The following is a 26,206-nucleotide window of genomic DNA, read 5'->3' on the forward strand; positions in this document are numbered from 1 at the left end:
CAACCACAAGGAGTAAAATAGGCGCAGCGTGACCACAAAGACCACAGCAGGAAACGCATCCCACAAACACGAATGCCAAAATATTCTAACGTCCATGAACCTCCGTAGAGTCGAAAGCCAAATACAGTGAGGGAAAAAAGTATTTGATCCCCTGCTGATTTTGTAAGTTTGCCCACTGACAAAGACATGATCAGTCTATAATTTTAATGGTAGGTTTATTTGAACAGTGAGAGACAGAATAACAACAACAAAAATCCAGAAAAACTCATGTCAAAAATGTTATAAATTGATTTGCATTTTAATGAGGGAAATAAGTATTTGACCCCCTCTCAATCAGAAAGATTTCTGGCTCCCAGGTGTCTTTTATCATATAATATAGTATTTGACCCCCTCTCAATCAGAAAGATTTCTGGCTCCCAGGTGTCTTTTATAATATAATATAATAATAATATGCCATTTAGCAGACGCTTTTATCCAAAGCGACTTACAGTCATGCGTGCATAATTTTTTTTTTGTGTATGGGTGGTCCCGGGGATCGAACCCACTACATTGGCGTTACAAGCGCCGTGCTCTACCAGCTGAGCTTAAAGGGAGTGCTCCTAATCTCAGTTTGTTACCTGTATAAAAGACACCTGTCCACAGAAGCAATCAATCAATCAGATTCCAAACTCTCCACCATGGCCAAGACCAAAGAGCTCTCCAAGGATGTCAGGGACAAGATTGTAGACCTACACAAGGCTGGAATGGGCTACAAGACCATCGCCAAGCAGCTTGGTGAGAAGGTGACAACAGTTGGTGCGATTATTCGCAAATGGAAGAAAGACAAAAGAACTGTCAATCTCCCTCGGCCTGGGGCTCCATGCAAGATCTCACCTCGTGGAGTTGCAATGATCATGAGAACGGTGAGGAATCAGCCCAGGACTACACGGGAGGATCTTGTCAATGATCTCAAGGCAGCTGGGACCATAGTCACCAAGAAAACAATTGGTAACACACTACGCCGTGAAGGACTGAAATTCTGCAGTGCCCGCAAGGTCCCCCTGCTCAAGAAAGCACATATACAGGCCCGTCTGAAGTTTGCCAATGAACATCTGAATGATTCAAAGTGTTGTGGTCAGATGAGACCAAAATCGAGCTCTTTGGCATCAACTCAACTCGACGTGTTTGGAGGAGGAGGAATGCTGCCTATGACCCCAAGAACACCATCCCCATCGTCAAACATGGAGGTGGAAACATTATGCTTTGGGGATGTTTTTCTGCTAAGGGGACAGGACAACTTCACCGCATCAAAGGGACGATGGACTGGGCCATGTACTGTCAAATCTTGGGTGAGAACCTCCTTCCCTCAGCCAGGGCATTGAAAATGGGTCATGGATGGGTATTCCAGTATGACAATGACCCAAAACACACGGCAACAAAGGAGTGGCTCAAGAAGAAGCACATTAAGGTCCTGGAGTGGCCTAGCCAGTCTCCAGAGCTTAATCCCATAGAAAATCTGTGGAGGGAGCTGAAGGTTCGAGTTGCCAAACGTCAGGCTCGAAACCTTAATTACTTGGAGAAGATCTGCAAAGAGGAGTGGGACAAAATTCCTCCTGAGATGTGTGCAAACCTGGTGGCCAACTACAAGAAATGTTTGCCACCAAGTACTAAGTCATGTTTTGCAAAGGGGTCAAATACTTATTTCCCTCATTAAAATGCAAATCAATTTATAACATTTTTTACATGCATTTTTCTGGATTTTGTTGTTGTTATTCTGTCTCTCACTGTTCAAATAAACCTACCATTAAAATTATAGACTGATCATGTCTTTGTCAGTGGGCAAACGTACAAAATCAGCAGGGGATCAAATACTTTTTTCCTTCACTGTATATCCAAACACCCACTCAATCAAACAAAGGCATTACAGACACATGAAATCAAATGCAAACAAGAAAGTAACCTGAGTTAAACCCTAAGATTGTAGCATTAGTAAATAGTCTTTAGAGAGGTAACGTTAAATGACTAGCTAATGGCAGCATAAGTTAGTTCAAACAAAAACAAACTCACGTTGGATATTTAACTTGTGTTACTAGTACCAGCTATGCTAGTCAGCCCGCCAATATTACTTACATGGATACAGATCTTCGTTCAATTGATTCTAGATGTAGCTAGCTAGGTAGTTGTCCATATGTCAAGCTATATCTCAGCCAGCTAGCCGCTAGAAATGGTGGAGAAGTGCTTAGCTAAATTCACCGCCACATTCAAATAGCCAAGGCAGTCCTTCAGCACTACGGTTTTTGTTGTGCGTAACTAGCCATGTTAGCAAGTCAGCCCAATGTTCCTGTTTTCTGAAATCTTCTCAGCCAAGTATAGACACAATAAAGATATCCCTCCTGGAGTTAAGCATTCATCTTGTTGCAGTGTAAAAATACATACAAAAAAGTGGCGTTAGCTAACCAGCCAGATAGTAAACAGTCAAGTGTGCCAGCTCCCGCTAGCCAGCCAATTTGATTGTGATGTATTAGCTAACGTTGCCACTAATCTCAGTCAAATAAAACTAAATCAAATAAAGATGTAATCGGGTGCTCCCGGAATGAGAAAAAAACAAACACTGCTTTCATGTGAAAAGTAATATCCAAGTGGATGTCATGAAAATCAGTCCGTTGCCAGCTAGCAAAGTAGCCAGCTACATAGTCCTCCCTCCATGGCTAGCCAGCTGGGCCGCTTCCTTTACTCTATACGCCGGACATAGAATGCTTTAGCCTTTGCCAGTGTGTCAAAAATTAGGGTCTCTCCCTCATAAAAGACACAACGATGAGCTGAAACTTTATCCCTTCTTGTAGAGACAGGTTTTGATGTCCTTGAATTCAGCTCTTTTCTTCACGAGATTGGCACTCAGGTCCGGGTAGAATTGTATATTTACATTTACATTTTAGTCATTTAGCAGACGCTCTTAACCAGAGCGACTTACAGTTAGTGAGTGGATACATTTTTTCATACTGGCACCCGTGGGAAACGAACCCACAACCCTGGCGTTGCAAGCGCCATGCTCTACCAACTTGGCCACGGAATTTTGGTTGATGCTCCCTCGCCTAGCGCATTGCACGTTGTTCCTTGTCTTGGTAATGATGAAAGCGGGCTATGATCGCCCTAGGCCACTCCCCTGAGTTGGGTTTGGGGGCGAGGGATCTGTGCGCTCGGTCGAGCTCCGGCGGCTTATCAAAGACACTGTTACCCATCACTTCCACCAGCATGTCGGAGACAAATTTCACAGGGTTGACTCCAGTCTCAATTCCCTCCATGACGCCAACGATCCGGATGTTTTCCATTCTGGTATAATTCTCCAACGAATCTACCTTGGAAAGTAGAGTTGTGTTGGCCGTTTTCATATGAGATACAGCTGCCTCTAGCTCGGCAATCCGCTCGGTGTTGTCAGTATAGAAACCTTCTAGTGTAGTGAGGCGTCGCCCAAACGTGTTGACTGTTTCTCGAAAGGCATCAATGGAAGTTTGGAGAGGTGCCAGTGAAGTGCTGATGAGAGAAGCCATATCCTCTTTTAGGCTACTTCTTTGTTTAGCTAGCTCATCTACAAGCGTGGTCATAGACAAGGCCTCCGACTCTGCAGCAGGACTGGCCGCGGCAGCCATTTTCTGTGTTCGAGTAGTTGGTTCGGCCTTCGAAGATGTGTTAATCGTAGCAGTTCTCTTCGGGTTGGTCTTGCTCATGGTACCATGAAAATTGATTAAAAGAATATAACCAACTGATACATCCACATAAGAACTAACAGTAGCGTGTAAAAAAAAAACCGGTTAAAATTAAAGTATAATTGGGGACCTCTCAAACGCGTCTTCTCACATCGCCTGACCGGAAGTCAACCTGTCTCTCAAGTGTTTGCCTCTAAAGGTCTTACTGGCATCACACGCTCCCGGATGATGCATTTACATCATTACATTGCCACAGTATACCACCTTAAACCATGGTTTTAAATGACTGACATAACTCTGTTCTTCATGCAGGCTGTAGTTGTGCAATTGTGGATTTCAGTACCTATATTATGCTTTCTGTATAAATCTTTGAATAGGTTACAGGGAAAGGCAACATGCTCCTCGTTTATGTCTGTGCCAATGAGAAGAGTGAGCAGTTTGTTTTGTTGTTTATTTTTATTTTATTTTTTTTCCCTGTAGGATTGACAGTCCGGGTATAAATCTGGATAATAAGAAAAAGGAGGAGCTCCAGCAACTTTATTTTTCTTCCTTTTCTGTCCATCCTGAGTCTACACTAGCTGGTCCTTCCAGCTTCTAAATGATTGAAGCTATGCCTCACCTCTCTGCAAGCACAGGTAAGGACAGACACAAGGCTAAAGCTCATGTATAATGTATGGTATTCATGTTTAATGTATGTGTTACTACATCACTATTGTATAGTTAGTTATTGGACATATGTCTGGATTCATATGCCTTGTTATGTTAGATTTTTGTTTTGGAATTTTCAATAATATGATATTCTCAGTCAGAGAGGCATCTTTCAGTCTTGAATGCTAGTGCAGCTTAGCCTCCATGTATATATAGGCACATTCACACTTAATTTAGCCTAGGGCTATGAACCCACTTGGCTAAGAGTGCTCTTAGTACCAGCTTTTTGGGGCCAGCCAATCACAGAGTTCTGTTGTCTCCTAATTTGAATATTAATTGTGGGTAGCAGTATGAAAAGGCCTATAACGTAGTACAGCCTCTGCCAAGAGGTTTTAACCTTGATGGCACAGGAGGTAGTGTGCTTGCTCTGTAATGGGGTAATGCTTTTCTCATTGTAGGGTTGCATGAGACTCTGGCCCTGCTCACCTCTCAGCTCCACCCTGATGCCAAACACAAAGAAGACCTGGTGTTCCTCAAGGATGTCTTCAGCGAGAAGAGCCTGGGTTATCTGATGAAGGTACAACCCTATAGATTTGTTTAGGGTTGTTTATGTTTGATACCATTCCAGCCATTACTATGAGCCTGTCCTCCTATAGCTCCTCCCACCAGCCTCTGATGTGTTGTACCACAGATCCATGAGAAGTTGCGCCAGTATGAGCGGCAGAGCCCTATTCCAGTTCTCCACAGCGCCTCCTGTCTGGCAGAGGATGTAAGTACATCCACAACCCACTGAGTTGAAAACACAGGACAGGTGAAGAGGATTAATAAATGTCAGTGAAGATGGAGGAAGATAGATTCAGTTGTGTTGAGTCACCAACAATATGTCTTAGGCCTACTTATGATGACATCCTAATGCTGTAATTGACAGTTGGCTGAGGAGATTCAGAATGGACCAATGGAAGGTGATGAGAGGGAACTGCTTCTGCTTCTGAGTGCTCCTCATCTCAAGGTACACATGTCTCACACACACACACAAACACTCTCTCTCTCTCTCTCTCTCTCTCTCTCTCTCTCTCCCTCTTGTTTTTTATCTCTTCGACATCATCAAAAGCAAACACTAAGCCTTTCTACAGCCCAGACACGGGGTGAGTCCCAAATGGCACCCTATGTAGTGCACTATGTAGGGAATAGGGTGCAATTTGAGATGCAGCCACAGACAGTCCTCTTCAGTCACATTAATCAAGGTCATTATGCTCAATTTAATGGCTTTTTGTGTATGACAGCTAGGGAAGAAATCACAGCTCACAACATTAGTATAGTAATATCTTCATTATACCCGCTCGTTTTCACAATAGCCTGGGGGGATTTTGTCTCTCTTCAATCTCTTCTCGAGGTTCTTCAGGCTCAATTTCTTTGTGCCTCTCTTTCTCTCTTTCCGTGCCTAGCTCATTCAATTTATTGATTGTCTGTCTGTCCAACTCAGTTTTAGTGGAAACAAAAGATTCATCATCATCGTCATCGTCATCATTTAGGATGTGTCCCATCTCACTATGGTCTGTCTCTCTCTGACCTCTGACTCCTATAGGCTATCCTGGCAGCCCATGACACGGTGGCCCAGAAGAACTTTGACCCCGTGCTGCCCCCGCTGCCAGATGAAGTGGAAGACGAGCTGCAGGAAGAGTCTGTGAAGATTGTCCGGTTGGTGAAGAACAAGGAGCCCCTGGTGAGTCTTGATACGATAAGATGTGATATGATACAAAATACAGTACAATTTACGTTAGCTTACAATATACGATACAGTACAATACTTTATTGTGGGTGCATGAGATTCTGGCCTCATTTCATGGAAATTCATTTTGAGAGGCCAGTGGTACATTTAAATTATAATATGCACAACCATACTCAACCATTTAGAGTTTGGCTATAAGCAGGTAGGTGTCATGCTTTGTGAGTCTCTTCTGTGAGTTAGTTAAGTGTCTGTGAGTTAGTTAAGTGTCTGGGAGCTGGTTAAGTGTCTGGGAGCTATAGTTACATAGTATCACCTGGTGAAATTTTCCAGGGGGCGACCATCCGCAGAGATGAGGTGACGGGGGCTGTAATAGTGGCCAGGATCATGAGGGGAGGGTCTGCGGACCGCAGTGGTGAGAGAGCAGCACGCGTACACACACACACACACACACACACAGTATAAACCCTCACTCCCACAACAATGCCCTACCCCTCATATGGTACTGTACCAACCCTATCTTAGATCCTTCCCCATACCACCACCACCAAAGTAACCTACCTCCATCCTCACCATTTTTCATTCACATTCATACCCACCCACATAAACTACCAACCTGGACATAGGGGTAGACGTAACATAGTAAATGTAAATCCGAGACACTCCAATTAGTATGATATGTTTCGTTTCATATGGTATGTATTTATTTGTGGATGTCCATCCTATGATATGTTACGAATAAAAAAAGTAAAACAAAAAAAGTGTTCAGTAAAAAAATGTAAGCAAATAACTAAAGAGCAGCAGTAAAATAAAATAACAGTAGAGAGGCTATATACAGGGGGGGTACCGGTGTAGAATTAATTGAGGTAATATGTACATGCGGGTAGAGGTAAAGAGACTATGCATAAATAATAAACAGAGTAGCAGCAGCGTAAAAGAGGGGGATGGGGTGGGGGGGGGGGGGGGGGGGGGGGAGTCTTTGACAATTTTGAGGGCCTTCCTCTGACACCGCCTGGTATAGAGGTCCTGGATGGCAGGAAGCTTGGCCCCAGTGATGTACTGGGCTGTACGCACTACCCTCTGTAGTGCCTTGCGGTCGGAGGCCGAGCAGTTGCCATACCAGGCGGTGATGCAACCAGTCAGGATGCTCTCGATGGTGCAGCTGTAGAACATTTTGAGTATCTGAGGACCCATTCCAAATCTTCTAAGTCTCCTGAGGGGGAATAGGCTTTGTCGTGCCCTCTTCACGACTGTCTTGGTGTGTTTGGACCATGATAGTTTGTTGGTGATGTGGACACCAAGGAACTTGAAGCTCTTAACCTGTTCCACTACAGCCCCGTCGATGAGAATGGGGGCATGCTCAGTCCTCTTTTTTTCCCTGTAGTCCACAATCATCTCCTTTGTCTTGATCACGTTGAGGGAGAGGTTGTTATCCTGGCACCACACGTCCAGGTCTCTGACCTCCTCCCTATAGGCTGTCTCATCGTTGTCGGTGATCAGGCCTACCACTGTTGTGTCGTCTGCAAACTTAATGATGGTGTGGGTCTATGGTTTCTGGGATAATGGTGTTGATATGAGCCATGACCAGCCTTTCAAAGCACTTCATGGCTACAGACGTGAGTGCTACAGGTCGGTAGTCATTTAGGCAGGTTATCTTAGTGTCCTTCGGCACAGGGACTATGGTGGTCTGCTTGAAACATGTTGGTATTACAGACTCAGTCAGGGACATGTTGAAAATGTCAGTGAAGACACTTGCCAGTTGATCAGCACATGCTCAGAGTACACATCCTGGTAATCCGTCTGGCCCTGCGGCCTTGTGAATGTTGACCTGCTTAAAAGTCTTACTAACATCGGCTATGGAGAGCGTGATCACATAGTCATCCAGCTCTCATGCATGCTTCAGTGTTGCTTGCCTCGAAGCGAGCATAGAAGTGATTTAGCTCGTCTGGTAGGCTTGTGTCACTGGGCAGCTCGCGGCTGTGCTTCCCTTTGTAGGCTGTAATAGTTTTCAAGCCCTGCCACAGAGCCGGTGTAGTACGATTCAATCTTAGTCCTTCCTATATTGACTCTTTGCCTGTTTGATGGTTCGTCGGAGGGCATAGCGGGATTTCTTATAAGCGTCCGGGTTACAGTCCCGCTCCTTGAAAGCGGCAGCTCTACCCTTTAGCTCAGTGCGGATGTTGCCTGTAATCCATGGCTTCTGGTTGGGGTATGTACGTACGGTCACTGTGGGGATGACGTCATCGATGCACTTATTATACTCCCGAGTGGCGCAGCTGTCTAAGGCACTGCATCTCAGTGCTTGAGGCGTCACTACAGACCCCCTGGTTAGATTCCAGGCTGTATCACAACCGGCCATGATTGGGAGTCCCATAGGGTGGCGCACAATTGGCCCAGCGTCGTCCGGGATTGGCCGGTGTAGGCCGTCATTGTAAATAAGAATTTGTTCTTAACTGACTTGCCTAGTTAAATAAAGGTAAAATAAAATAAAATAAAAATTGATGAAGCCAGTGACTGATGTGGTGTACTCCTCAATGCCAAATGAAGAATCCCGGAACATATTCCAGTCTGTGCTAGCAAAACAGTCCTGTAGCTTAGCATCTGCGTCATCTGACCACTTTTTTATTAACCGAGTCACTGGTGCTTCCTGCTTTAGTTTTTGCTTATAAGCAGGAATCAGGAGGATAGAGTTATGGTCAGATTTGCCAAATGGAGGGCGAGGGAGAGCTTTGTATGCATCTCTGTGTGTGGAGTAAAGGTGGTCTAGAGTTGTTTTTCCTCTGGTTGCACATTTAACATGCTGGTAGAAATTAGGTCGAATGGATTTAAGTTTCCCTGCATTAAAGTCCCCGGCCACTAGGAGCGCTGCCTCTGGATGAGCGTTTTCCTGTTTACTTATGGCCTTATACCGCTCATTGAGTGCAATCTTAATGCCAGCATCGGTTTGTGGTGGTAGATATATACAGCTACGAAAAATATAGATGAAAAGTCTCTTGATAAATAGTGTGGTCTACAGCTTATCATGAGATACTCAACCTCAGGCGAGCAAAACCTTGAGACTTCCGTAGTATTAGATTTTATGCACCAGCTGTTGTTTAAAAACATACACAGACCGCCATCCCTTGTCTTTCGGGAGTCAGTCGTTCTATCCTGCCGATGTAGCGTATATCTCGTCAGATGTATGTTGTCCCTGTCGTCGTTCAGCCACGACTCGGTGAAACATAAGATATTACAGTTTTTAATGTCCCGTTGGTAGGATAACCTTAATCTTAGGTCGTCTAATTTATTTTCAAATGATTGAACATTGGCTAATAGGATTGATGAAAGAGGCAGTTTACTCGCTCGCCGTCGGATCCTTACAAGGCACCCTGACCTACGTCCATGATATCTCTGTCTCTTTCTCATGCGAATGATGGGGATTCGGGCCTTGTCGGGTGTCTGTAGGATATTGAAGAAAAAATCTTCGTCCAATACGAGGTGGCTCTTTTGGTCATAACAGACGGTGGCAGAAACATTATGTACAGAATAAATTACAAATAACGCGAAAAAACACACATAATAGTACAATTGGTTAGAGGGCTGTAAAACGGTAGCCATCTTCTCCGGCGCCACTTCAAACAAGGTTAGGGTTAGGAGTTAGGTTAAAGGGTTAGGGGAATGGTTATCTAACATGCTAAGTAGTTGTAAAGTAGCTAAAAAGTAGCAAGTAGTTCCAAAGTTGCTAAAATGCTAAAGTTGTCTGTGATGAGATTCAAACACGCAAACTATGCGTTGCTAGACGTTGGCGTTATACGCTCACCTATCTTGACCAACCAGCCTTAAGAAATCTTCTGTCTTATGTAACCATACCAAACGTAACATATCATACTAATTTGAGTATACCGGATTTACATTTACTATGTTACGTCTATTCTATGAGACCAGGCTGAAACTACAGTTCCACTTTACTCAACTCAACCCTATCTATTGGTCAGCATCCCAACCTATTACAACATAATGAAGGTTATTCATGGTCATATACCCCTGTCCTCACCCCAAAAGTAAAACTTCTTGGTTTAAGTCAACTGGATGACTCAAGACAGCAAATCCCATCTCTCTCAACCTCGAAAGTCTGAAGAACTTCACATTTATTTACATTTTAGTCATTTAGCAGACGCTCTTATCCAGAGCGACTTACAGTTAGTGAATACATATTTTTTTGTACTGGCCCCCTGTGGGAATCAAACCCACAACCCTGGCGTTGCAAACGCCATGCTCTATCAACTGAGCTACATCCCTACCGGCCATTCCCTCCCCTACCCTGGACCAATTGTGCACCGCCCATGAGTCTCCCGGTCACAGCCGGCTGCGACAGAGCCTGGATTCGAACCAGGATCTCTAGTGGCACAGTTAGCACTGCGATGCAGTGCCTTAGACCACTGCGCCACTCAGGAGACTATTATAATTAATAGCCAAATTTGAAGTTTAACAAATATTGAAATGCTGATCGGAGAAGGGATTATATTTCATGGCCTCACAGAAATAAAACTAGTCACTACTGTATAAAGACTAGACATTAAATCCTTGAGATTAGGCGTGTGCCACAAGATTGCATTTTGCAGATTATTACTGAGAGGGGTTGCAGTCAAAGCTGGTCACTGCCATTGCCATGGAAATGTTATTGACTGTGTCTGTGTTTTGTTTAGCTCATGTATTTTAGAAAGTAAATGCATATGTTGATGTTTGACTGACTGGTACTGCTTGTATTGTTTCATGTCTGTCTGTCTGCCTGCCTCAAGGTCTGGTGCATGTGGGAGATGAACTTCGAGAGGTCAACGGAAACCTGATCATCCACAAAAGACCAGATGAGATCAGCCAGATTCTGGTAGGTGTAATGTTTTGCTCTATTGCTCTCCAATGTAGCTAATATACAGGCTATCATTGTTTTCATTGAAGACAATGAATTGCAATAATTGATTATCAAGGTAATTTTAGCCTCATGCTTTATCCTTTTGACCTTTATTTAACCAGTCCCAGTCACAAGGCTCCATCACTTTGAAGATCATCCCTGCCATTGCAGAGGAAGATAGGCTGAAGGAGAGCAAGGTGAGGAGGGACACCAAAACATTAAATTCTTATTGCCCCCGTTCAGGTAGTATCTCCCGGTTTAAAATAAATTTAAAACGTTATCTCCATACTGAACAAAGCCCTGATTTGTTATGAGAGTATCCAGCCATAGAAGTACAATGCATACTTCTATGTACTATGAACATTCTGAGGAATGTTCATAGTCCATTGACAGTCAAAACGTTATGAAGGCCATTGTCAGCCAGAATGTTTTTATTTTATTTATTGGCAGCTATAAAAATAAATAAAGAGAGTCGCACACTCTGTATATAGAGTGTGAGAAACGTTGCTATTTTACCCAATAAATTACTGGGTTTTATATATATATATATATATATATATATATATATATATATATATATATATACAGTTGAAGTCAGAAGTTTACATACACCTTAGCCAAATACATTTAAACTCAGTTTTTCACAATTCCTGACATTTAATCCTAGTAAACATTCCCTGTCTTAGGTCAGTTAGGATCACCACTTTATTTTTAGAATGTGAAATGTCAGAATAATAGTAGAGAGAATGATTTATTTCAGCTTTTATTTCTTTAATCACATTCGCAGTGGGTCAGAAGTTTACATACACACAATTAGTATTTGGTAGCATTGCCTTTAAATTGTTTAACTTGGGTCAAACGGTTCGGGTAGCCTTCCACAAGATTCCCACAATAAATTGGGTGAAGTTTGGCCCATTCCTCCTGACAGAGCTGGTGTAACTGAGTCAGGTTTGTAGGCCTCCTTGCTCGCACACGCTTTTTCAGTTCTGCCCACAAATGTTCTATAGGATGAGAGGTCAGGGCTTTGTGATGGCCACTCCAATACCTTGTCTTTGTTGTCCTTAAGCCATTTTGCCACGACTTTGGAAGTATGCTTGGGGTCATTGTCAATTTGGAAGACCCATTTGCGACCAAGCTTTAACTTCCTGACTGATGTCTTGAGATGTTGCTTCAATATATCCACATACTTTTCCTTCCTCATGTTGCCATCTATTTTGTGAAGTGCACCAGTCCCTCCTGCAGCAAAGCACCCCCACAGCTTGATGCTGCCACCCCCGTGCTTCACGGTTGGGATGGTGTTCTTCGGCTTGCAAGCATCCCCCTTTTTTCCTCCAAACATAACGATGGTCATTATGGCCAAACAGTTCTATTTTTGTTTCATCAGACCAGAGGACATTTCTCCAAAAAGTACGATCTTTGTCCCCATGTGCAGTTGCAAACCGTAGTCTGGCTTTTTTATGGCGGTTTTGGAGCAGTGGCTTCTTCCTTGCTGAGCGGCCTTTCAGGTTATGTCGATATAGGACTCGTTTTACTGTGGATATAGATACATTTGTACCTGTTTCCTCCAGCACCTTCACAAGGTCCTTTGCTGTTGTTCTGGGATTGATTTGCACTTTTCGCACGAAAGTACGTTAATCTCTAGGAGACAGAACGCGTCTCCTTCCTGAGCGGTATGATGGCTGCGTGGTCCCATGGTGTTTATACTTGCGTACTATTGTTTGTACAGATGAACGTGGTACCTTCAGGCGTTTGGAAATTGCTCCCAGGGATGAACCAGACTTTGTGGAGGTCTACAATTGTTTTTCTGAGGTCTTGGCTGATTTCTTCTGATTTTCCCTGAGTTTGAAGGTCATGGCTTTAGAAGCTTCTGATAGGCTAATTGACATCATTTTAGTCAATTGGAGGTGTACCTGTGGAAGTATTTCAAGGCCTACCTTCAAACTCAGTGCCTCTTTGCTTGACATCATGGGAAAATCAAAAGAAATCAGCCAAGACCTCAAAAAAAATCGTAGACCTCCACAAGTCTGGTTCATCCTTGGGAGCAATTTCCAAACTCCTGATGGTACCACGCTCATCTGTACAAACAATAGTACGCAAGTATAAACACCATGGCACCACGCAGCCGTCATACCGCTCAGGAAGGAGACGTGTTCTGTCTCCTAGAGATGAACGTACTTTGGTGCGAAAAGTGCAAATCAATCCCAGAACAACAGCAAAGGACCTTGTAACGATGCTGGAGGAAACAGGTACAAAAGTATCTATATCCACAGTATAACGAGTCCTATATCGACATAACCTGAAAGGCCGCTCAGCAAGGAAGAAGCCACTGCTCCAAAACCGCCATATAAAAGCCAGACTACGGGTAGCAATTGCACATGGGGACAAAGATCGTACTTTTTGGAGAAATGTCCTCTGGTCTGATGAAACAAAAATAGAACTGTTTGGCCATAATGACCATCGTTATGTTTGGAGGAAAAAAGGGGTTGCTTGCAAGCCGAAGAACATCATCCTAACCGTGAAGCACGGGGGTGGCAGCATCATGCTGTGGGGGTGCTTTGCTGCAGGAGGGACTGGTGCACTTCACAAAATAGATGGCATCATGAGGAAGTAAAATTATGTGGATATATTGAAGCAACATCTCAAGACATCAGTCAGGAAGTTAAAGCTTGGTCGCAAATGGGTCTTCCAAATGGACAATGACCCAAAGCATACTTCCAAACTTGCGGCAAAATGGCTTAAGGACAACAAAGTCAAGGTATTGGAGTGGCCATCTCAAAGCCCTGATCTCAATCCTATAGAAAATGTGTGGGCAGATCTGAAAAAGCATATGCGAGCAAGGAGGCCTACAAACCTGACTCAGTTACAGCAGCTTTGTCAGGAGGAATGGGCCAAAATTCACCCAACTTATTGTGGGAAGCTTGTGGAAGGCTACCCAAAACGTTTTACCCAAGTTAAACAATTTAAAGGAAATGCTACCAAATATGAATTTAGTGTATGTAAACTTCTAACCCACTGGGAACGTGATGAAAGACATAAAAGCTGAAATAAATCATTCTCTCTACTATTATTCTGACATTTCACATTCTTAAAATAAAGTGGTGATCCTAACTGACCTAAGACAGGGAGTTTTTAACAGGATTAAATGTCAGAAACTGTGAAAAACTGAGTTTAAATGTATTTGGCAAAGGTTTATGTAAACTTCCGACTTCAACTGTATATATACACACTACCGGTCAAAAGTTTTAGAACACCTACTCATTCAAGGGTTTTTCTTTATTTTCACTATTTTCTACATTGTAGAATAATAGTGAAGACATCAAAACTATGAAATAACACATATGGAATCATGTAGTAATCAAAAAAGTGTTAAACAAATCAAAATATATGTTATATTACAGATTCTTCAAATAGCCACCCTTTGCCTTGATGACAGCTTTGCACACTCTTGGCATTCTCTCAACCAGCTTCATGAGGTAGTCACCTGGAATGCATTTCAATTAACAGGTGTGCCTTCTTAAAAGTTAATTTGTGGAATTTCTTTCCTTCTTAATGCGTTTGAGCCTATCAGTTGTGTTGTGACAAAGTAGGGGGCGGTAAACAGAAGATAGCCCTATTTGGTAAAATAGCAAGTCCATATTATGGCAAGAACTGCTCAAATAAGCAAAGAGAAACGACAGTCCATCATTACTTTAAGACATGAAGGTCAGTCAATCCGGAAAATATCAAGAACTTTGAACGTTTCTTCAAGTGCAGTCACAAAAACCATCAAGTGCTATGATGAAACTGGCTCTCATGAGGACCGCCACAGGAATGGAAGACTCACGAGTTACCTCTGCTGCAGAGGATAGGTTCGTTAGAGTTACCAGCCTCAGAAATTGCAGCCCAAAAAATGCTTCACAGAGTTCAAGTAACAGACACATCTCAACATCAACTGTTCAGAGGAGACATTAGGCCTTCATGGTCGAATTGCTGCAAAGAAACCACTACTAAAGGACACCAAGAAGAAGAAAATACTTGCTTTGGCCAAGAAACACGAGCAATGGACATTAGACCGGTGGAAATGTGTCCTTTGGTCTGGAGTCCAAATTTGAGATTTTTGGTTCCAACCGCCGTGTCTTTATGAGACACGGTGTGGGTGAACGGATGATCGCCACGTGTATTTCCCACCGTAAAGCATGGAGGAGGAGTTGTTATGGTGTGTGGGTGCTTTGCTGGTGACACTGTCTGTGATTTATTTAGAATTCAAGGCACACTTAACCAGCATGGCTACCACAGCATTCTGCAGCGATACGACATCCCATCTGGTTTGGGCTCAGTGGGACTATCATTTGTTTTTCAACAGGACAATGACCCAACACACCTCCAGGCTGTGTAAGGGCTATTTTACCAAGAAGAAGAGTGATGGAGTGCTGCATCAGATGACCTGGCCTCCAGAATTCCCCGACCTCAACCAAATTGAGATGGTTTGGGATGAGTCGGACCGCAAAGTGAAGGAAAAGCAGCCAACAAGTGCTCAGCGTATGTGGGAACTCCTTCACGACTGTTGGAAAAGCATTCCAGGTGAAGCTGGTTGTCAAGAGTGTGCAAAGCTGTCATCAAGGCAAAGGGTGGCTATTTGAAGAATCTGAAATATAAAATGTATTTTGATTTGTTTAACACTTTTTTGGTTACTACATGATTCCATATGTGTTATCTCATAGTTTTGATGTCTTCACTATTATTCTACAATGTAGAAAATAGTAAAAATAAAGGAAAACCCTTGAATGAGTAGGTGTTCTAAAACTTTTGACCGGTAGTATATATATATGTATATATATATATATATATATATATATATATATATATATATATATATATATATATATATATATATATATACTGTGTGACTCTCTTTATTTATTTTTATTTTTATAGTTTACAGTTTATTCGGCGTTAGTCAGCACATCTACACAAAATAATTATCTCTGGGTGTGCGCCAGCTCATGCTATTTATTTATTGGCACACAAGAAAAATACTAAACAATATGATGAGAGTTTGAAAGGCAAACGACAGAGAGGTAAAAAACCTTGAGAGGCTTAAAATAAAACATCACATTTTAATTGTGGTGAGCGAAGCATCTATTCTTCTCTTAAGAATGTCTATGCACCCCTGTCATGGTTTGAAGCCTGCTCTTCCTGTACTAGGTCTACCTGAGGGCCTTGTTTGGCTACACCCCCTTTGAGGACAAGGCCACGCCCTGCCAGGAGGCGGGACTTCCTTTCAAGCGGGGGGACATCCTGCAGGTGGTGAGCCAGGACGATGCCACCTGGTGGCAGGCCAAGAGAGTGGGCGACAGCAACCTGAGGGCCGCCCTAATCCCCTCCACACAGTTCCAGGAGAGGTAGGCAAGACTGCATTTTTTAGAATGGTTTCAACTTTAAAGAGTACGAAATAATGGGCATGCCTCAAGGACAACTTACTCAAGGGCTGTGCTCTATATGATGTCATATTGCTGAGTTTACCTTTAATTTGAGGAATAGATTTGTATGAGTATTCTGCATTTTCCAAACACTGTTGGGATATAATTGCCAATGTTATTGGGAAGAGCCAGTAGTGTCAATCTTGGCAGATTAGAATTTAGTTATCGTTGATTTTCTGTAAGCAGGAAGTCACCTCACTGTGTATGATGATGTCAAATTGCTGAGTCTATCTTATATTTGAGGGATTTCTACCAATCAACACCTCTCCCAGGCGTCTTAAATACAGAATAAAGATGGGCACTTACCAGGCGCCTGTGTCACCGAAAACACCCACATGTAAGTTCTCTCAATACACTGATTCCCATGATCACTTATATTTTACACTATTAGTAATAAAAACAGTTTGGGCTGCACATTGTATTATTTGCATTCTATAAATTTTTATACTTTATGTAGAGAGCCAGAAAGAAAGATAAAGGATATCAAAAGAGAGGAGGAATTGTAGAATGATTCTCCAGTGGTTAATCATTTTATTCAATTCGGAAGCAAATATGACAACAAATCTGTAGGTGGGCAAACAAAGGGTAATATTACTGTCCTCTCTTATATCTTTATCTGTCTGAGTATTGACTGTGAGGTCTTACATTTTGATATGCTCTAATGTTATCTGTACCTTGACATGACTGCATTACTTATCATGTGGGCACTGCCTGTTTGAGTTGTGTTAATTTCCCCCCTTACTGCTCACCTCAGATGATCCGGCTGAAAGAGGTAGGTGGAGAGTGCACACACACACACACACAGAAACTTGTCGAATGTTTGTTTTTTTGCTTACGTACCCTACCTTCCTTGACCCAATACTTGCAACAAACCTGCCTGCTTTGCTCTACCACCCTAACTCCCCTCCTCATCCCTGGACTCTTTAGAAACCTCCACAGTCCACACATCCCTTCAAAACTTCCCCTCCCCTCTCACCCAGTATTCTCTCCCTGCTTGCCTCCCTACAGCAGACTGTGACAGTGAGGGCTCTCAGAATGGACAAGACATAGGTGAGGGCATCACGGACTAAGCTCCACTCACAAACACGCTTCATATTAGCCCCGATGCTAAAGCTAAGCTTTACCTAGCCTCATGGCTAAGCTAATCCATTCAGCGAAAGGTTGATGTGGGCTGTTGAAACTAATTTTGTTCAAACTAATGCATTATGACACCATTATTTACCATTATGAGGTCTTTATTATGTAGCTCTAGTCCCTTTTTGAGAGTTTAAGTGAAGGTTTACCAGATCTCCATCACACCACATCTCCTTTACCTTGACCTTCCTTGTGACTTTGGCCATGTTCCAGACCGCCTGCAAAGCAGTCGCACTGCACACATTAACCAATGATTGAGTACTACATCATATCCATTGCAGTCGTGCATCAGATTACAATATCATATTGAAGCGGTTACCTGCAATATGGGTGGCCTGGAATGTGGCTTATATGGCAACTCTGCTGCCCTCCCCAGTCCTCAAACCCACTTCCACCTTTCTAGCTAGTATCTCTACTGCTTTGCTAATTGCTAATTCAGGATCCACCTCTCATACTATGTTAGAAGTGTCTTACCATGGCTTAATGCTGCTGAACACTTTTGCCACCTCCTTTTTGGTTTCTTGAACAGAGTTGGGTCAATTCCGTTTAAATTGTGGTTGGTTGAATTAAAGTTGTGTTCCTATGGGAAAAAATCCACATCCAATTCAACAGACTTAGTGCTGATTCTTGTCTACTTCAGTATGCTATGTGGCCTTTTGTTGAGCGCCATTACTGTGTACATTTGTGGTGCTTGGTGTGTTTGCCTCACTGTGCAGAGTAGCAGCTTTCTTTAAACTCTATTGTTTACAGAGAGCGTTTCCTTTATTTTATACTTTAAGCTATAGGTGCTTCTTGTGTTTTTGTCTACTGGTGCTTGCCTATAAAGAGGCCTTGCATTGGACGCATGGCTAACTCAACCAAGCTTATCTGCTCTTTCGCCGCACCATATCAGACACTGGGGCTGGTTGAGTCTAATGCTAGTTGTAGTTTTTTCCAATAAGAGTAAAGCGACCCCTGCTTCCTGTGGCCATGCTTTTTCCTGGGATTTTTACTCAGGTACCATTACAGACTTTTATTGACGTCGTAGTGTGCGTGTTATGTGGCATTTTCCTTTCATAATTTTTTTTTTGGGGGGGGGGGGGGGTGAAATCGATACTTTTATCTGGTGCCCTTTGATCAGCCAAGCAACGTTTTGTGATTGGAAGCCTTTTCTGAAAATAAGCTTCTCTCTAAATTATACTGTGAAGTTAGCCTGAGTGATAGTTTGTCTCTGCTTTCGCAAACTATGAATCGTCAATGTTGTGTTATTTATATTTTTAAACAGTCAGGCACCCAGGCTACGGTTTAAGTGTTCATTTTAGGCACCCAGACTAAAGTGTTAAGTGCTCTTTCTTGCGTTTTGTATCTGTCTGTCCGTCTGTCCCTCATATTTGTCTGTCTTTCTGTGTGACTGTGACCTCAGCTGGTCTACGCAGAAGTTTCCGTCTGAGTAGAAAAGATCGACAGGGATCCCCGGGAGAGCCTCGTACTCCAGACTCGGCCCCACTGGACTTCCTGATCTATGAGGAAGTGACACGCTACCAGCCCCGCCCCAGCGAGAGGCCCCGCCTAGTGGTGCTGATAGGTAAAGGACATGAGGGCTCTGTGGGTTATTAGTGCCAAGCTGACTATGGTCTTGGGATAAATTAAACTACATGTATAAGATTTAGGATTTCTGAATTTACCAATCCATAATGTTAGCTAGTTGTGTTAAAAACACTCTCTCTCTCTCTCTCTCTCTATATATATATATATATATATATATATATATACAGTGCATTTGGAAAGTATTCAGACCCCTTCACTTTTTCCACATTTTGTCACGTTACAGCCTTATTCATCAATCTACACACAATACCCCATAATGACAAAGCAAAAACATGTTAGTAGAAATGTTTGCAAATGTATTTATTTTTAAAAACGGAAATATGGCATTTACATAAATATTCAAACACTTTACTCAGTACATTGTTGAAGCACCTTTAGCAGCGATTACAGCCTCGAGTCTTCTTGGGTATGACGCTACAAGCTTGGCACACCTGTATTTGGGGAGTTTCTCCCATTGTTCTCTGCAGATCCTCTCAAGCTCTGTCAGGTTGGATGGGGAGCGTTGTGGAACAGCTATTTTCAGGTCTCTCCAGAGATGTTCGATCGGGTTCAAGTCCGGGCTCTGGCTGGGCCACTCAAGGACATTCAGAGACTTGTACCGAAGCCACTCTTGCGTTGTCTTGGCTGTGTGCTTAGGGTCGTTGTCCTGTTGGAAGGTGAACCTTCGCCCCAGTCTGAGGTCCTGAGCGGTCTGGAGCAGGTTTTCATCAAGGATCTCTCTGTACTTTGCTCCATTCATCTTTCCCTCAATCCTGACTAGTCTCCCAGACCCTGCCACTGAAAAACATCCCCACAGAATGATGCTTCACCGTAGGGATGGTGCCAGGTTTCCTCCAGAAGTGAAGCTTGGCATTCAGGCCAAAGAGTTCAATCTTGGTTTCATCAGACCAGAGAATCTTGTTTCACATGGTCTGAGAGTCTTTAGGTGCCTTTTTCGCAAACTCTAAGCGGGCTGTCATGTGCCTTTTACTGAGGAGGGGCTTCCGTCTGGCCACTCTACCATAAATGCCTGATTGGTGGAGTGCTGCATAGGTGGTTGTCCTTCTGGAAGATTCTCCCATCTCCACAGAGGTACTCTGGAGCTCTGTCAGAGTGACCATCGCATTCTAGGTCACCTCCCTGACCAAGGCCCTTCTCCCCCGATTGCTCAGTTTGGCCAGGCGGCCAGCTCTAGGAAGAGTCTTAGTGGTTCCAAACTTCATCCATTTAAGAATGATGGAGGCCACTGTGTTCTTGGGGACCTTCAATGCTGCAGAAATAGTTTGGTACCCTTCCCCAGATCTGTGCCTCGACACAATCCTGTATCGGAACTCTACGGACAATTCCTGAGACCTCGTGGCTTGGTTTTTCCTCTGACATGCACTGTCAACTGTGGGACCTTATGTAGACAGGTGTGTGCCTTTCCAAATCATGTCCAATCAATTGAATTTACCACAGGTGGACGCCAATGATGTTGTAGAAACATCTCAAGGATGATCAATGGAAACAGGATGCACCTGAGCTCAATTTCAAGTCTCATAGCAAACATTTGCAAAAATGTCTAAAAACCTGTTTTCACTTCGTCATTATGGGGTATAGTGTGTAGATTGATGAGGAAGAAATGTAATTTAATCAATTTTAGAGTAAGGCTGTAACAAAAAATTAGAATGCACTGTATATACTGTAATTGTTTTATTGAGGAACCTTAGCTGATAGGTTGAATTGCCTGTTCTTGTCATTGAAAGCGTTTTTAATATCTACAACAATTGATCAAAAATGTACATTACCCAGTGGAGGCTCCTCAGAGGAGGAAGGGGAGGTCCGTCCTCCTCAGTGAATTTCATGAAAAAAAATTGTGAAACATTACAAAAGTTATCCTTTTTAGATAAAACTATGCTACAAATATTAAAATGTCACCAAATTATTGATTAAAACACACAGTTTTGCAATGAAAGTCTACAGTAGCCTAAACAGCACTCTGTAGGGTAGCACCATGGTATAGCCGGAGGACAGCTAGTTTCCGTCCTCCTCTGGGTACACTGACTTCAATACAAAACCTAGGAGGCTCATGGTTCTCACCCCCTTCCATAGACTTACACAGTAATTATGACAACTTCCAGAGGACAACCGCCAACCTATCAGAGCTCTTGCAGCATGAACTGATATGTTGTCCACCCAATCAAAGGATCAGAACTGAAAGCATAAGCTACAGCTAGCTAGCGCTGCAGTTCATAAAATGTGGTGAGTACTTGACTCAAAGAGAGAGAAAGACAATAGTTGAACAGTTTTGAACAAATTAATTTCTTCAAAAATGTAGGAGAAGCGAGAGAGAGAAAGAGAGAGAGATTTTGTTGGATTCTTTTTTTTTTAACTTTCACTTTTACTTAGCTAGCGAATGCAGTTAGCTAGTTTAGCCTACTCAAACACCCGGCTCAAAGAGAGAGGGATGCTATGTTAGCTAGCTGGTTATGGCTATCCAACACTGGAACTTTTCCAAGTCAAGGTAAGGTTTGATTAATGTATTGCCATTGGGGCCTGCCGGTGTAACTGCTAAACTGCTTGCTGACTGTACACTGTACTGCATGATGGTAGCGGGTTTACTAACACGATAGTTCTAGTAGTTATGTTGACTATGATGATAGTGAATATGGTGACAGGGATGTGTAGCGGTTATGATATGAAGGTTTGGCTTGGAAAGATTTTTTCGCCTGGTCACAGACAGCTGATTTGTTGTGCACTAAAGTCCACAAGCGAAGGGAAAAGGTGAAAGGAGGAGGAGAGCACGTAGATGCGAGAAGGAATTATGTGATCATGCTGTTTGTATGTGGCTGCTATGAAAGTGAACGGTGTTTGCATGTGATCAGGGGTCTATTCGTTCTGCTGATTCTGTTGAAATACATTTACATTTTAGTCATTTAGCAGATGCTCTTATCCAGAGTGACTTACAGTTAGTGAGTGCATAAATTTTTTCATACTGGCCCCCTGTGGGAATCGAACCCACAACCCTGGCGTTGCAAGCGCCATGCTCTAGCAACTGAGCTACACGTTTCTTAAACAGAACCAAACGGGGATAAACATACCGGAATTTGTCCAATAGAAACTCTTGTTTGCAACTGTTGGATTAATGATTACACCCTAGATCAGGTAGATACAGGCAAGAGTGTGCAAAGCGGTATTGAATGTGTCTCTGTCACCTTGATTACTCACATTTTTCTTTCGATTTGTGCACCTACATTGTAAACTTTCATTCATAGGCTAGATTGTAGCAACCTCATGATGGGTATAGGGAACATTTTAGTACCATGTAGTAGCCTAAACCTATCGATGTTATATTGAACTGGATGAATGGAATATGAATCACAGTCATCCAATATGCTGTAATAGAAATAAGGCCATGCTCATAAAACAATAATATCGTCCTCCCTTATCTTAAACAGCACCGACTGCCACTGACATTATCACACTCCCTTTTAGAGACATTTTGAAAGGTAGTCTTGTTTCATGAGAGTCTCATTTACGAGGGAGGTCCTTCCTACCTGGACTGGCCTCTACTGACCTGCACTATAAACATGCATGCCTGTGTAATGTAGAGTTGATGACAAGTGTTCAGACGGATGGTAACAAGGTGTTCTATCATTGTCTGTCTGGCCACAGGTTCCCTTGGGGCCAGAATTAATGAGCTCAAACAGAAGGTGATCGCTGAGAACCCCTGCCACTTTGGTGTGGCTGTACCGCGTGAGTCACACACACACACACACACACACTCAAGTAACCATATTTCACTCTCACACACACACACACACAAGTTACTTTATTTCACACACAGACATACACGCACACACACAGAGTAAGTGGCATTGTGTTCATGTCATTCTTGGTATTGTATTTCTGAATTTCCTTTCCACCCTAGACACCACTAGAGCCAAGAAGAGTCACGAGAGGGAGGGAGTGGAGTACAACTTCATCACTAAACAGGCCTTTGAGGCTGACATTCAAAGCAACATGTTAGTTCATACTTCTAACATTATATAAATTCGCTAATAAATTACTAAAAGGTTAAAAAACTTTTAACAAAAAATGGAAAGTTGATTAAAGAAAATTTGATATTTTGGTTACCAGAAAATTGTGAAGATAAGTATAGGGCTCAATTCAATCTGCGGAAGTTCAGTGTTAAATCCTGATTGAAATTTGGCAATGTTCCCGCATTAGCTGAGACTGCATTCACGTTAAGCACTGCATATGTCGGCTTTATTGGAAATTACCTTAACATTTCTATTGCGGAATCTGTAACGCTTCAGCGATACAGATTGAATAGAGAGCCCTTAGCATTTATCAATAATAATGAAATGTTTTTCTACTGCATTTTGTTAGGCTATGTTTTGTTTGTTCAGTTTTATAGAGTATGGGGAGTACAAGGATAACTTCTATGGCACCAGTCTGGAGGCCATCCGCAGTGTGCTGGATCGAAATAAGATGTGCTTGGTGGATGTACAACCAGAGGTATGTATGTATCTCAGCCAGTTGAGGGGAAAATGTGGACGACGGGCTTATTGTAATGGCTGGAATGGAATGGTCCTCCCCTTTTCTTACTCCACCCTCCTCTACTGATCTCAGTCAACAGATTCACATAACTATTGTAAGTACAGTGACATGTACACAATCGACTGCATAAAAACAAAAACTATTACTTGCAGTGTTGATACGTTATGTAACAAAAGTTTGTGACTATGGCACAACCTACATGTGTCTTACGCTATTTCTGTGTAAACCATTTGAGGTTAACCAGAACCATGTGCATTGTGCCGTCCAGGATGATGATTATGATGAGTAATGTGTTCTGTCCTCCATCAGGCACTGAAGATCCTATGGACAGCTGAGTTTAAGCCTTATGTCATATTTGTGAAGCCTCGTATCCATGAGAGCCACTGCAAACGTCACGGCTCCTCCTCGTCACTCAGTGTAGGCATCACGGTGAGTTACACATACATACACACAGTATGGACAGGAGTTTTTCCTGATCAGGTTGCATGGCCAGGAAAAACTCATGGCCACACACATAGGCATTACCTTTTCCCCAGACACACTACAGACTGAAGACATAATATAAATTTAAAAACAAACACAACACATTCACCTTATCAATACACCAATCATATAGAGAACCCACACCTTTAAGTCAAACTCCCCCTATGGACACACCCAACCTCATAGGGATAGCAGTCACATCCTATTGACATACTTGAAAAAGAGAAAAAGCAGCTGTTTCACAATTTGAGAACAAAATAGGCTAAATGAGTTCAAATGGACAGGATAATAAATAGCTATGATTTTAAAACAACTGATAGTCCTGAATCTCTCTCTCCACTCTCTCTGTCCCATGGTTAGGAGGAGGACCTTCAGGAAATGAGGCAGTCGGCCGAGCTGATGGACGAGCGCTACGGCCACCTGGTGGACCGGGTCCTAGTGAAGGAGGACTTGGCCAGTGCCTGTGTAGAACTCCGGGACATCCTGCAGAGGGTTGAGACAGAGGTCCACTGGGTGCCTATTTGCTGGGTCCGAACCACCTAGCATACACTCCCTGGCGCTACAGAGGGGCTATGGCATATAATACAATTAAAACCATGCCATTAGAAACTAGCGGGTGACATTGAGATAATGGGAATGGATTTGAATTTTTAAGCGTTTCACTGCCATTGTGTTCAACCACTGCCATAATCTCACAAGCCAGAACCAAATCTCACATGCGCTTACGTTAACAGTCACAAGAGACTACCACTGCCAGAGTGATGGTGTTGGTGGTGGCAAACGGACATTGAGATGAGTGGAGAACGAAGAGGGAACTTGGGAATGGGACCTTTCCACAAGGACAACGGCTATCGGTGGTAACTCAGTGGAATCATTTGGAGCAGCTTGGGTTGCCTGGCTCTTGACAGACTCTTGAGAGACTTGTTGTTGCCATTACATGTTGGATCAGAAGTATTGGCTGTTGTCACCTCAAGATCAACTATATTTTGCATTGCTGAATTGTGGACAGTTTAAACATTTTTATTATTAATTCATCCTCATTGTATGAGCTTGTCCTGTTTAGTTCATTTTTAATAGAGGCTATGTGCAATGGGGAGTTGTGGATACTGGCTGAACTAAAGCATAGTAATCCAATGTTGTTGATCAGTAGGCTAATATACAGTCCCAAATGGAAAGGCAACAGATTGTAGCCCCATAGACTCCACAGAAATCAGCCAAAACAAGCTCAATAACTCAATGCATGCACACACTCCTATTGAGCATTCACCTGTATTGTGAGTAGGCGTATGCCATCTTGATCTATAGTAGTGCATAATAATCCTAATTGGCAATGTGACAACAACCATGAAAAAGCATAAAATACTTGCATGTGGGACTAATGGTCTTGAAAACGTATACTATTTATCAGAGCCATGCCTTCTATAATAATCTAGAATGTGTAGATTAGTCTAGTAAGTACTGAACATCAAACAGAAAGCAGTACAAATATTGGTTTCAATGATATTGGTTGATGAATTATCAATTATGATTACTCATTGAATGCAAAATAACACTGAGGACTGTGTGCTTGTGATAAATCTCTCAAATGTAATTCAATAAAGTCTCTTCCATAAAGATACAAGGTGACCCTGTTGATTTGGCCTCACTCTTCATTGTCCTTCAAGCCCTGGTTACACCTGGCACCATCATGTGGTTTTTGTGATTTGATCAAGATGATCTGATCACGGTTTACTGAGTCTCCCCATTGTATTCAAATGTGTCTCTTATGCGTCCACTGTGTCCGCATTGTGACCAGATTTCCTGGTCCCTCCCTACACAAATTATTTGAATTATATTTAGTCAACGGTGCCAGGAGAGGACAAGAAATTGAGGAAAGAATAATTGAGAAAGAGCCCTGGAATTCTGCCCAGAGGGGTTCACCTCATTCAGTTTTGTTCTGAGGGCAACTCCGCCTCCAGGGCACTGGCAGAACAAATTGATTGGTTCGATGAAAGCTCAGTGGGCAGAGCTTAGAGTGACAAGTCAGTGAGTGGAGTTTACAGGTGAGCTTAAAATAAAGAAAAGACTGGCAGGGAGG

At 42.8% G+C, this 26,206-nt stretch overlaps 1 protein-coding gene across 1 annotated transcript; it reads left to right on the plus strand.

The window, feature by feature from the left end:
* Positions 1-4,281: 4,281 nt before the first annotated feature.
* LOC311148513 (MAGUK p55 subfamily member 3-like) lies at positions 4,282-24,672 on the plus strand (the record flags this gene model as incomplete). The annotated part of the gene is made up of 18 exons (XM_084185494.1): positions 4,282-4,318; positions 4,790-4,908; positions 5,023-5,100; positions 5,260-5,340; positions 5,917-6,054; positions 6,391-6,472; positions 10,836-10,921; positions 11,068-11,142; positions 16,130-16,326; positions 16,677-16,741; positions 17,159-17,176; positions 17,413-17,454; positions 18,941-19,102; positions 22,759-22,839; positions 23,015-23,108; positions 23,496-23,604; positions 23,956-24,075; positions 24,490-24,672. The coding sequence occupies 18 exons, from the start codon at positions 4,282-4,284 to the stop codon at positions 24,670-24,672; spliced, it is 1,767 nt and encodes a 588-aa protein (XP_084041620.1).
* Between the last annotated feature and the right edge of the window lie 1,534 nt (positions 24,673-26,206).

Source organism: Coregonus lavaretus, assembly GCF_964263955.1.
Source record: "Coregonus lavaretus genome assembly, chromosome: 1".
Lineage (NCBI taxonomy): Eukaryota > Metazoa > Chordata > Actinopteri > Salmoniformes > Salmonidae > Coregonus > Coregonus lavaretus.